General features: G+C 45.0%; 1 protein-coding gene across 1 annotated transcript; it reads right to left on the bottom strand.

The window, feature by feature from the left end:
- Window positions 1-4,505: 4,505 nt before the first annotated feature.
- LOC139240768 (probable G-protein coupled receptor 139) lies at window positions 4,506-13,093 on the bottom strand. The gene is made up of 2 exons (XM_070869247.1): window positions 13,024-13,093; window positions 4,506-5,452 (listed from the first exon to the last, which is right to left on the bottom strand). Exons 1-2 carry the CDS (start codon window positions 13,091-13,093, stop codon window positions 4,506-4,508), a joined length of 1,017 nt encoding a protein of 338 aa, XP_070725348.1.
- Window positions 13,094-14,009: the final 916 nt, after the last annotated feature.

The raw sequence follows: 14,009 nt of genomic DNA on the forward strand, positions 1-14,009 counted from the left end.
CATTTTAAAGTCATACATTCTGTCCTTATTTTTTTAAATACATTTCCATTATAAATTCCCCTGACTGCTTCTATAATGTGAACCTGTCAATTTGTAATTGAATTCTCCTGTTAGTGGTGGTCCTGCAGCGCCTCCACTGGTCAGTGGGCATCCTTGCAGCGTGATACGTTTACACAGGCAGGTTTGCATTATAACTGTGTAAGGAAAGGGTTAATCAGACTGTACTGACTATTACTGTATCGATATCGCTTTGCATTGGAGTAATGTTAAACTTCAGCCTTTGACTGTTAAAGCATGGAAGTTTAAGTCATTGTCAAGTGCCCCTGGGCTGTTCAGCCAGACCAACCTTTAAGCAATGGTCAGTTTCGTCAGTTCAGTAAACTTGACATGCACGCTGATTCATGTATGTCAGAGAATCTTAATCCATTGATAACAAGTGCAGGGATAACAGGTGGTTCTACAGAAAACCCTCTGGGTAAACCTCATCCATTTTAATTGAGGCTTCTATCGAAGCAGGATATTGATTCGTAGAAAACCTTCCCTTATCCAGCATCCTCGGGACCTGGCCTGTCCCGGATAAGGGAATTTTCCGGACGAGGGGTGGTCATGTTAAATTGGATGGCTGAGCAAGGGTATATCGGGGCTGGCTGGCTTGGGGCTGGGAGTGCGGCAGAGAGATCATGGCGGGCGGGGGGGCGGTGGGCGGTGGGCAGTAGATCGCGGGGTCAAGCCAGCAATTGCAGGAGTCAGCAGCGAGGAATGACCACAATTTGTTATGTCGGAGTTCTGCGTATGCGCCACCCGGTGGCCAGGAAAGGTTCTGGATAAGGGAGGTTCAAACTGTATCAGCAATGCTAAATGAAACAACTGGATTGTTGTTAAAAACCCATCTGGTTTACCACTGCCCCTTAGGGAGGGCAATCTGGCCTATAGGTGTCTCCAGACCCACAGCAATGTGGGTTTCTCTTAACCGCCTTCCGAAATGGCCCAGCACTCAGTTGTACCAAACCGCTATGGAAATAGACCTTGACCCCACACGGACTGCAGGAGTTCAAGACGCCGTCTCATCATCACATTCTCAAGGGCAATGAGGGATGTACAGTAAATACCGGCCTTGCCAGCGATGCCCACATCCCAAGAATTAATTTAAAAGAAACTTGGTGGAATGGCAATTATATGAAACAAGAGTGAACCTATCAGAAAAATAACAAAGTAAGGGAACTGCACCAGTCTATGGAAAAATAACTTGTTAACACTAAAGTTATTGATAATGGACAAGTCAATTAAATTGTATTTTAACGTATAATCGCATAATGCAGAATTGTGTGGATAGTCACATGGAGTGAGTGAGAGAAATGTATAAAACTGACAGTTTGTGATGAATCTTTGGTATTGTAAAAGCCTAAGATAGTGACCTCAGATCTCTCACACATTTCAATCCCCAACCAAACCATCATCAAGATTTAAAGTCATTAGTCAAAGGGTTAGAGGGGATTTGAGAATTTTTTTCACGCAGAGGACCGTGGGGGTCTGAAACTCGCTGCCTGAAAGGGTGGTAGAGGCAGAAACCCTCATCGCATTTAAAAAGTACTTGGATATGCACTTGAAGTGCCGTAACCTACAGGGCTACGGACCAACAGCTGGAAAGTCGGTTTAGGCTGGATAGCTCTTTGTCGGACGGAACTGACACAATAGGTCGAATGGCCTCTTTCTGTGCCATAAATTTCTATGATTCTAAGTTTGATAGTAAATTTTATTTTTAAGTATGTTTAAGTAGCTGCATACTTAATACATACGTGACACCTGATATTCATGGTATAAAAAGTTTATTACTCTTAATTATCCCTTTATTAAGCTTGAGTATAGAAGATTAAGGAGTGATGCAGTTGAGGTGGTTATGATGATTAAAAGGAGTTGATAGGATAGATAGAGAGAAACTGTTTCCTCTGGTGGGGATAGTCCAGAACAAGGGGGCAGAACCTTAAAATTAGAGACAGGCTATTCAGGGGTGATGTCAGGAAGCATTTCTTCACACAAAGGGGAGTGGAAGTCTGGAACTCTCTCCCCCAAAAAGCTATTGAGGCTGGGGGGGGGGTCAATTTCAAAGCTGAGATTGATAGGTTTTTGTTGGGTATGGGTATTAAGGGTTATGGAACCAGGGCGAATAGATGGAGTTTGGATACGGATCAGCCAAAATCGAAGTGAGTGGCGGAACAGACTCGAGGGGCTGAATGACCCCCTTGCATTCCCATGTTTCTATTGATTTGGGGAAGCAAATTATTGATCAGGACCCCGCCTCTTTAACAACTGTGAGCGCAGGAATGTGTTATGACAGGATCGGGAACTGGCAGCACCAAGACGGGCCGAGATTGAAATGGGATGAGGGTCTTAACTGCGATGCTGATCCCTGATGTGCAGATATTAATGAGGCATCCGCCCATTTCCTGTGGATCTCCGGCCCCCTAAATTGAGGCTCCCCCCTGCCCCCACCATCTCCACACGGATTGGATCCCACCATCACTGCGTGTCACACAACTACACCCAGGCTCGGCTTGTCTTTTAACAGGTTTATTTATGAGAATAGAATGCATTTTATATTTCAATTCAGTGCAATTGATTCAGGGAAGACATGATTAATAATGGTAGCACTCAACTTGCAAGGGCGCAGTGACTAAAAACAGTTTAATGGCTTCACCGGGTGACCTGAGGGAGGAAGTGTTACAACAGACCTATGGTGCGACGCAGGGGTGGTGTGTATTGTAACCCAATGGTCACGCAGTTCCACGCTTCACGTCTGAATGCTCCTTCCCTTGTGCACTTATAAAGGAAGATAGGAACAGGAGGAGGCCATTCAGCCCCTCGATCCTTTGCCAGCATTCAATGAGATAATTTCTGATCTGCGACCTAACTCCTTCTTGGCCCCGATCCCTTTATACCGTTGGTAAACACAAATCTGTCAATCTCAGATTTAAAATTAAGAATTGATCGAGCATCAATTGCTGTTTGCAGAAGAGAGTTATAAACTTCTGCCACTCTTTGTGTAGAAATGTTTCCTAACTTCATCCTGAAAGGTCTGGCTCTTATTTTTAGACTGTGCCTCCTAGTCCAAGGCTCCCCAGCCAGTGGAAATAATTTATCTCTCTCTCCCGTATCAATTCCCCTTAATATCTTGAAATCTTCAATCAGATCACCCCTTAATCATCTAAATTACAGGGAATACAATCCTAGTTTGTGTAATCGCTCCTCGTAATTTAACCCTTGGCGTCCAGGTAACATTCTGCATTTTACTTCACCTGGTGGATCCTCTCACCTACCGTCCTTCCTTGATTCATGTTCATGAGCTCACATGGTGAGAGGCGCAGGGGGAGGGAAATGGATGTCGGGCAATTAATGGGCGATAGGCCTCACTGCCCGCCTTTGATCCCTTTCTCTGCCACAACCCCACCCGATTACACGAAGGAATGAGGAGGAGAATCCAGTCCAGAAAATGCCATGCAACTATTGAAAGAGCAGGGAGTGCTCCTGGAGTCCCGGCTAACATTCCTTCAAACCAATACCTATCCAAACTGGTCATTTGTCTCATTGGTGTTTGTGGGAGCTTGCTGTGCACACATTGGCTGCCGCATTTCCTGCTTTACAACAGTGACTACATTTCAGATGTAATTCGTCAGCTGTGAACGGCTTTGGGATGTCCTTATGTTGTGAATCAGTTTATCTGTTACCCACGCTCCCTCCTCCATTTGTTGAAATCAAAACCCATGGGATAGATCAGTCGTAGATCAGTGGGCAGCACCCTCACCTCTGAGTCAGAAGGTTTTGGGTTCAAGTCCCACTCCAGGAACTTGAGCACGCAAATCTAGGCTGATACTCCCAGTGCAGTACTGAGGGGGTGCTGCACTATCGGAGGTGCCGTCTTTTGGGTGAGATGTTAAAACGAGGCCCTGTCTGCTCTCTCAGGTGGACATAAAAGATCCCTTGGCACTATTTCGAATAGAGCAGGGGAGTTATGCCCGGTGTCCTGATCCATATTAATCCCTAAATCAACATGACTAAAACAGATTATCTGCTCATCCCTTTGATGGTACACACTGTGCCATGGTGCACCAGTGTGAAGGAACTGGACGGTTAAGTGGTGGATAATCACATGGACTGCTTTGTCCTGGATGGCGTGGGGCTTCTTGAGTGTTGTTGGAGCTGCACTAATCCAGGCAAGTGGAGAGTATTCCATCACACTCCTGATGCGTGCCTTGTACATGTGGAAAGGTGGAAGTGTTGGATGATGTAAATCTCAAACAGTGAGCGGAATTAGAAAATCTAAAGGGGGCGAAGAACTGCTCCAGTGATAATTAGCCCTGGACAGCCCAGCTTCACCTTCTGTCCTCCCCTATCTCTGTTAACTCAACCTGCCCCTTTCACGCACCGACTCACTTTCACACAACTCTGTTTTTAAATTAACTTTTAGTTCGTTGTACGAGATGAGCAGAATCCCAGCTGGTTACCGCTGCCTAGACTCCACCCCCACCTCTGCGGGCAGCTTCTGGGTGAAACCGATGAGTTGACGAGTTCTCCTTTGGTTTTAGGTCTTTGGTGAGCTTCAGAAACAGATGAATGGGCTGTGTGATGGCTCGCCTCATCTCCGCCCTGAACTTAGCCTGGGTGAGAGCGTAAATGCAGGTGTTGGTGCAGGAGTTCAGGTACATCAGCAAGTCGCCGACCTGCATGACCATGGGGCCTATGTCCAGCAACATCTCCTGGAACACAAAGACCACCACTCTGGTCATCCACAGCACGATGAAGCTGCCCGATATGGCGAAGAGCAGGATGATGGACCTTCTCCGGTTCTCCATCTCGGGGTCAACTTGCTTCCCATCGCCACCTTGACTCCGGAATGCCCTGCTGACACGACTGGCCACGAGAACGTGCCTGACGGTGAGAGCATTGAGCAGCAAGATGCACACGTAGGGAATGAGAGGGTTTAAGATGGTACAGGACGAAAGGTATGCTGCCCAGGGGGTGTTTGTACAAAGTTTGCGGAGCCTGCAGACTGGGAACGGGCCGCGGGCATCAACGGGTTCGTAGGTGAAGTAGCGCGGGATATTACGCAGGTAGCTCACCGTGCACACAGTCGTTATCACCCCGGTCGCTGTCCTCACCGTGCAGTATCTCGCTTTCCACTTCTGGTAACAAATGGCGACAAATCGATCAAGGGTGAAGGCCACGGTGAGCCAGACCGAGCAGTCCACCACCGCGGCATTCATGATGCTGTTCAGGCTGCATACGTGGTAATGGGTGAGGATCGAGAAGGGGAAGTAGAGAGATCCCAGGTAGTTCAACATCACACAGAAGATGATGACCAGCAAGTCCACCGCTGCCATGGAGACCAGGTAAAGGCCCGTGCATCTGGCGAGGACAGAGCTTCCACGAGAGAGAATCACGATGGTCATTAAGTTAGCTGCCAGAGAGGGAAAGAGAGGTGAGAGTTAGTAATTACACCCACACCATGTGTCATAGGGCATGTTACATGAGGGAGAGATACCCTAGCCTTGCAACTTGTTGAGAGTTCTCCTTAGCAACAGCCAGCATTCAAGATTGATTATGGCCATGGGATGTTGATAGTACTGCCTTAATAGTATGTTTAGATCATAACTTTTATGGTCACAACAACTCGGGCACTGCAACTTATGTGAAAGGCTGTTGATGTTCGCATAACGCAGAGAATGTAAACATGTGTGCGTGAGAATCAGCTGTACATTGACCAGAGAGTACCATGTAAAGGTAATGAGTAGGAGACGGTGTGATGAAACTTGGTTTTAACACAGTGAAGATAGCAAAGAGGGAGTGAGGAAACTTGGGAGGAGAGGACATTTCTAAGTTAGGTTAGAGACACAGGTTGGAAAATAGTAATGAGAGAATGATTGGCTATCAGTATAATAAATATTTATTAGATAGCAGTATAAACTGTATGGATTCTATTTCCCTGATAGCTCTCATTATCCAATTCTCACCAGACACGTAAAGAGCAGCCATTGTCCATCACTCAGTGAAATACAATTGGTCCAACTCGGTCCATCGCTCAATCAACACTCATTGTTCAACTCACTTCATCACTCAATGAGAACCCATTGTTCAACTTAGGCCCTCACTGAATGTGCTCTCATTGTTCAATTGTCTCCATCATTTAATGAGCTCCTATTGTACAACTCTCGACCAGTCACTCAATGGACTTGCATTTTCCAACTCACTCCCTAACTCAGTGGCCTCCCATTGCCCAACTCTCTACCTTACCCAATGGTCTCCCATTATCCAATCACAACCAGTCACTCCATTAACCTCCCTTTTCCAACTCTCTATATCAGGGAGGGAAAACATCCTCTCTGCATCGACCCTGTCAAGCCCCCTCAGAATCTTATATATTTCAATAAGATCACCTCTCATTCTTCTAAACTCCAAAGAGTATAGGCCCAACCTGCTCAACCTTTCTTCATAAGACAACCCCTTCATCTCAAGAATCAACATCTTGAACCTTCCCTGACCAGTACATTAATATCCTCCTGCAGTCCACAGCTTTCTTCTTCATTATCAACTACACGGCTGATTTTAGCCTCACCTGCAAACTTCTTAATCTCTTAAATCTATTGTTATCAGCCTTGATTACACCCAATCACTGAGCATACACAGCACTCTGTGGGACAGAATTCCAAAGAGTCACAACACTTTTGAGTGAAGTAGTTTCTCCTCATCTCAGTCCTACATGGCCAACCAATTATCCTGAGGCTATGACCTCTAAATTCTCCAGTCAAACGAAATGGCCTCTCACCAATGACCCTGTCAAGCCCTCTAATAATTATATACATTTCAATTTGATCACCTCTCAATATTCTAAATTCCATAGAATTTAGGACTCAATCTCTCATCCCAGGAATCAATCCAGTGAACAATCGTTACACTCCCAAGCATATCCTTCCTTAGGTAAGGAGACCAAAACTGTACAATGTATTCCAGGTGTGGTCTCACCAAAACCCTATATAATTGCAGCAAGACATTCTTATTCTTATACTGCAAGCCCTTTGCAATAAAGGTTTGCATTCCTAATTGCTTGCTGTACCTCCATGTTAACTTTCTGTAATTTGTGTTCAAGGTCATCCAAATCCCTTTGAATACCAACATTTCACAATTCTGCTTTTGCATTCTACCTATAATTTCACATTTCCCCACATTATACTTCACCTGCCATCTTCTTGCTCACTCACTTATTCATTCCTATCCCCTTGTAGCCTCATTGCATCCTCCTCACAGCATATTTCTTACCTAGCTTTGTATCAGCAGCAAACGTGGATATATTATGCTCAGTTCCCTCATCTAAGTCATTGACATAGATTGTAAATAGCTGAGGCCCCAGCACTGATCCTTGTCGCACTCCACAAGTTGTACCGTGCCACCCTGATAATGGCCTGTTTATTCCTACTCTCTATTATCTGTCCATTAACCAAGCCTCAGTCCATGCAACTCATATTACCCCCAACCCCATGAGCCCTAATCTTAGAAACATAGAAAATAGGTGCAGTAGTAGGCCATTCGGCCCTTCGAGCCTGCACCGCCATTCAATGAGTTAATGGCTGAACATGCAACTTCAGTACCCCATTCCTGGTTTCTCGCCATACACCTTGATCCCCCTAGTAGTAAGGACTACATCCAACTCCTTTTTGAATATATTAAGTGAATTGGCCTCAACAACTTTCTGTGGTAGAGAATTCCACAGGTTCACCACTCTCTGGGTGAAGAAGTTTCTCCTCATTTCAGTCCTAAATAGCTTACCCCTTATCCTTAGACTGTGACCCCTGGTTCTGGACTTCCCCAACATTGGGAACATTTTTCTTGCATCTAACCTACCTAAACCCGTCAGAATTTTAAACGTTTCTATGAGATCCCCTCTCATTCTTCTGAACTCCCGTGAATACAAGCCCAGTTGATCCAGTCTTTCTTGATATGTCAGTCCCGCCATCCCGGGAGCACCAAGGCCCTGTATAACGGTAGTTACACCTCCCTGCCCCTGCACTCAAATCCCCTCACTATGAAGGCCAACATGCCATTTGCTTTCTTAACCGCCTGCTGTACCTGCATGCCAACCTTCAATGAGTGATGTACCATGACACCCAGGTCTCGTTGCACCTCACCTTTTCCTCATCTGTCACAATTCAGATAATAGTCTGTCTCTCTGTTTTTACCACCAAAGTGGATAACCTCACATTTATCCACATTATACTTCATCTGCCATGCATTTGCCCACTCACCTAACCTATCCAAGTCCCTCTGCAGCCTCATAGCATCCTCCTCGCAGCTCACACTGCCACCCAACTTTGTGTCATCCGCAAATCTGGAGATAGTACATTTAATCCCCTCCTCTAAATCATTGATGTACAATGTAAACAACTGGAGCCCAGAACAGAACCTTGCGGTACCCAACTAGTCACTGCCTGCCATTCTGAAAAGTGCCCATTTACTCCTACTCTTTGCTTCCTGTCTGCAAACCAATTCTCAATCCACGTCAGCACACTACCCCCAATCTCATGTGCTTTAACTTTGCACATTAAGCTCTTGTGTGGGACCTTGTCGAAAGCCTCATGAAAGTCCAAATCCACTACATCAACTGGTTCTCCCTTGTTCACTCTACTGGAAAAATTCTTTAAAAATTCCAGAAGATTTGTCAAGCATGATTTCCTTTTCACAAATCCATGCTGACTTGGACTTATCATGTCACCTCTTTCCAAATGCGCTGCTATGACAATCCTTAATAATTGATTCCTTCATTTTACCCACTACCGATGTCAGGCTGACCGGTCTATAATTCCCTGTTTTCTCTCTCCCTCCTTTTTTAAAAAGTGGGGTTACATTGGCTACCCTCCACACCATAGGAACTGATCCAGAGTCTATGGAATGTTGGAAAATGACTGTCAATGCATCTGCTATTTCCAAGGCCACCTCCTTAAGTACTCTGGCATGCAGACAATCAGGCCCTGGGGATTTATTGGCCTTCAATCCCAACAATTTCACCAACACAATTTCCTGACTAATAAGGATTTCCCTCAGTTCCTCCTTCTTACTCGACAATCTGACCCTTTTTATATCCGGAAGGTTGTTTGTGTCCTCCTTAGTGAATACCGAACCAAAGTACTTGTTGAATTGGTCTGCCATTTCTTTGTTCCCCGTTTTGACTTCCCCTGATTCTGACTGCAGGGGACGTACGTTTGTGTTTATTAACCTTTTTCTCTTTCCATATCTATAGAAACTTTTGCAGTCCGTCTTAATGTTCCCTGCAAGCTTCGTCTTGTGCTCTATTTTCCCTACCCTAATCAAACCTTTTGTCCTCCTCTGCTGAGTTCTAAATTTCTCCCAGTCCCCGGGTTCGCTGCTATTTCTGGCCAATTTGAATGCCACTTCCTTGGCTTTAATACTATCCCTGATTTCCCTTGACAGCCACGGTTGTGCCACCTTCCCTTTTGTATTTTTACGCCAGACAGGGATGTACAATTGTTGGAGTTTATCCATGCGGTCTCTAAATGTCTGACATTGCCCATCCACTGTCAACCCCTTAAGTATCATTCGCCAATTAACAACTCATACCTTCATAGTTACCCTTCTTTTAGTTCTAGACCATGGTCTATGAATTAACAGTTTTATTCTCCATCCTAATGTCGAATTCCATCATATTATGGTCACTCTTCCCAAAGGGGCCTCGCACAACTAGATTGCTAATTAATCCTCTCTCGTTACACATCATCCAGTCTAAGATGGCCTCGCCCATAGTTGGTTCCTCGACATATTGGTCTAGAAAACCATCCCTTATGCACTCCAGGAAAACCTCCTCCACTGTATTGCTTTCAGTTTGGTTAGCCCAATCTATATGCATATTCAAGTCACCCATGATAACTGCTGCACATTTATTGCATGCACCCCTAATTTCCTGTTTGATGCCCTCCCCAACATCACTACGACTGTTTGGACGTCTGTAAACAATTCCCACTAACTTTTTTTGTCCTTTGGTGTTCTGCAGCTCTAACCATATACATTCCACATCAGGGATATAGATCCCTGACGGTAGCAGGCCAGGTAGAAAAGGTGGTTAAGAAGACATATGGAATGCATGCCTTTATTAGCTGAGGCATAGAATATAAGAGCCGGGTGGATATGCCTGAACTGTACAAAACAATGGTTAGGCTACAGCTGGAGTACTGCTACAGCTGGAGTACTGCATTCTGTTCTGGCCACCGCATTACAGGAAGGACATGATTGCGCTGGAGACGGTACAGAGGAGATTTACGAGGATGTTGCTGGGAGTGGAGAATCTTAGCTATGGGGACAGATTTGATAGACTGGGTTTGTTAGGAGGATGAGGGGAGACCTCATTGAGGTGTATAAAATTATGAGGGGCCTAGATATAGTGGATAGAAAGGGCCTATTTCCCTAAGCAGAGGAGTCAACAACCAGGGGTCATAAATTTAATGTAATTGGTAGAAGATTTAGAGGGGATTTTGGGAGAAATCTCTTCACACAGAGGGTTGTCGAGGCCTGGAACTCGCTGCCTGAAATGGTGGGAAAGGCAGAAACCCTCACCACATTTAAAAAGTACTTGGATGTGCACTTGAAGTTTTATAACCTGCAGGGTTATGGACCTAGATGTGGAAAGTGGGATTAGGCTGGATAACCTCTTGTTGGCCGGAGCGGACACGATGGGCCTAAATGGCCTCCTTCCGTGCTGTAAATATCTATGATTTTATGATTTTAAAGGATTAAGGGATATGGGAATAGGGTGGGAAAGCCATTCAACCATGATCTTACTGAGTGGTGGAGCAGGCTCGAGGGGCCGTGTTGCCTACTCCTGCTCCTATTTCTTATATTCTTCATTGACCACCTCACTCGATTACTCAGTGAGCTGCCATTGTCCAACTATCTATGGCACTCAATCAACTGCCACTGCCCGGCTCCCATCAGCAATCACTAAGCTTCCACGTACAAGCTCTCCCAGTCACTGAATGGCACCCCCAGTATCCAATTCCCACCATAAATCAATGTTTCCAGTCTCCAATCTCTAACGGTCTCTGAATGAGCCCCAATTTTCCAAATCCCACAAATCAATGTTCCAATTGCCCAACTCTTTCCCTCATTCCATGAGATCACTTTTTCTTTTTCACCACACACTCGGTGAGCTCTGCTTGGCCAGCTCTCTGCATCTGTCAATGGGCTCCCAATTGTCCAATTCTCTGAGTCATCCAATAAGCTCCCATTTTCTAACTCTCATCATCAATCAGAACTCCAGTTCCAGCTATCGTTCCATCACTCAATCAGCCCCTATGAACGAGTTCCCGTTGTCCATCTCTCCCTTCACACAATCATTTTCCACTTACCAGCTCTCTGGTCAAAAGGGTAAGTCTTGGTTGACCACCTCATTGAATTTTTTGAAGAGTTAAGAGAGAGTAGACAATAGAGATTCAGTAGATGTCATTTATCTAGATTTTCAAAAAGCTTTCGATGAGGTACCCCATAATAGACCAATGAACAAGGTCAGAGAATGTGGAGTCTGGGGACAAGTAGCAGTACAGATCGCTAGCTGGCTTCAAGACGGAAAGCAGAGAGTGAATGTAAAGGGTAGCTATTCGCAATGGCAGAAGGTGGGTATTGGTGTTCCACATCGATCAGTGCTGGGACCACTGTTGTTCACAATTTCTATTCACGATTTAGACCTTGGCATCAAAAATACAATTTCTAAATTTGCGGATGACACCAAATAGAGGGACAGTCAATACTTAGGAGGACTGTAACAAATTACAGGAGGATGTTAATAAATTTGCAGAATGTACATATAATTGGCAAATTAAGTTCAACACAGATAAATGTGGGAGGAAGAATAGGGAGGTCCCTTATTACTTGGAAGGTACAAGTCTAGGTGGGGTTGAGGAACAAGGGGATCTCGGAGTACAAATACACAAATCGCTAAAGTAGTGATACAGGTGAGCAAGGTCATTAAAAAAAGCGAACCAAGCCTGATTTCTCGAGGTATAGAATGGAAAAGTAGGGAAGTTATGCTAAACCTGTTTCGAACTTTGGTTGGACCACACTTGGAGTACCGCGTACAGTTCTGGTCGTCATATTATAAAAAGTACATCGAGTAACTGCAGAGGGTGTAGAGAAGATTTACAAGGATGATAAAGAACTGCAGGGGTATACATATTAATTAAGGATGAACAGGCTGGGTCTCTTTTCTCTTGAAAAAAAGGCTGAGATGTGACCTGATAGAGGTCTTTAAAGCTATGAACGGTTTTGATAGGTTGGTACAGAGAGAATGGTTCCACTTGTGTGGAAGAGCATAACTGGAGGCCATCAATATAAGACAGTTACCAAGAAATCCAATGGGGAATTCAGAAGAAAATTCTTTACCCAAAGAGTGGTGGAACTCGCTACCACAGGGAGTGGTTGAGGCGAATAGTATCGATGCATTTAAGAGGATGCTAGACAAGCATATGAGGAGAAGGGAAAAGAGGGTTTTGCTGATAGATTTAGATGAGGAAAGACAAGAGGAGGCTCGAGAGGAGAATAAACGTCGGCATGGACTGGTTGGGCCGAAAGGCCTGTTTCTGTGCCGTTTCATCAATGTATTTTATCCCCACACACACACACACAAGACACAGACCGACACACACAGGCACAAGTACACACACAGCCACATACATCTGCACTTAGACTTTAAAACACACACACACTCACACAGTAGCTTGCACGCAGAAACATAATTTATGTACGCACACTAAACTGCACACGAGCACACACTCAGAAACACAGTCATACATATGCTTACACTCATTCACACACCAGCATGCTCAAACAAATGCAGTCTCACACACACAGTCACACACACACACACACACACACACACTCTCACACACATACACCCACGCAGCCACACATTCACAGCTTGCCAGTCATTAAAGAGGATTTCCCTCATTTGGTGACTATCTGCTACTCACATACCGGCCACACCGATGACTGCCAGGCAATGGTAGAACACGTCCTGCGCTAGTAAGAATGCCAAGCTTCCCATCCTCGCAGTGAGTCAGTGACGTGTGTTGGAGCTGGAGACAGCAGCACACACTGACACACAGAGGCAGTGCTTTGGAAGTAGCCTCTATTACATGCTCAGGAGAATCTCCCAGTGAGACATCGAGCTCAGGGGGTGCCTGGTACCAGCTGCAGTCAATGCAGCCACACAATAGGTAGGGACCTTAACTATCCTAATCCACGGGGAGAGCTTACGTGGAGATTGCACTTTAATAACCTCAAACACACCCTGCAATAACAGAGTCACCGAGTAATATTCAGAAGGTTCAGAGGCGGTTTCAACTAAATGGTGTTATGTTGAGGCAGGTGCAGGAGAGTAGCACGTCCTGGGCTGCATATTGACAAATCCTTGAAGGTGGCAGAGCAACTTCATCAGGCGATTAAGAAAGTAGATGAAGACTTGCTTTTGTAAATAGGGACATTGGATTCTAAAACAAGGAAGACTTGTTAACCCTCTACAAAAAACCGGTTAGGCCTCAGCTGGAGAATTGTGTCCAATTCTGGTCACCGTTCTTTAGGAAGGATGTCAAGGCCTTGGAGAGGGTGCAGAGGCGGTTTGCAAGGATAATACCAGGGAGAGGAAGCTCAGTTACATTGAGAGATTTGAGAAGCTGGAATTGTTCTGCTTAGGGCAGAGAAGGTTAAGGACTGATCGAATAGCGATATTCAAAGTTACGTAGAGTTTTGATAGAGCAACTAGGGAAAAAGGGCTTCCTCTGGCAAGAGGGCCAGGAACCATCGGACATAGATTAAATTAATCGTCAAAAGATTTAGAGAGAAAATGAGGAGAAACATTTTAACACAGATGGTTGGTATGATCTGGAACACACTGTCTGAAAGGGTACTGGAATCAGATTCCATAAAACAAAATAAAAAGAAAGACTTGCATTTATATAGCA

This window comes from Pristiophorus japonicus, chromosome X, assembly GCF_044704955.1.
Source record: "Pristiophorus japonicus isolate sPriJap1 chromosome X, sPriJap1.hap1, whole genome shotgun sequence".
Lineage (NCBI taxonomy): Eukaryota > Metazoa > Chordata > Chondrichthyes > Pristiophoridae > Pristiophorus > Pristiophorus japonicus.

What these genes read in the sequence shown, in the direction of transcription:
- LOC139240768 (XM_070869247.1), bottom strand. Translation starts at nt 13,093, where the DNA reads ATGGGAAGCTTGGCATTCTTACTAGCGCAGGACGTGTTCTACCATTGC. An exon ending in GGCAGTCATCGGTGTGGCCG is followed by an intron (nt 5,453 to 13,023) that starts GTATGTGAGTAG and finishes CCTCTCTGGCAG; the next exon opens with CTAACTTAATGACCATCGTG.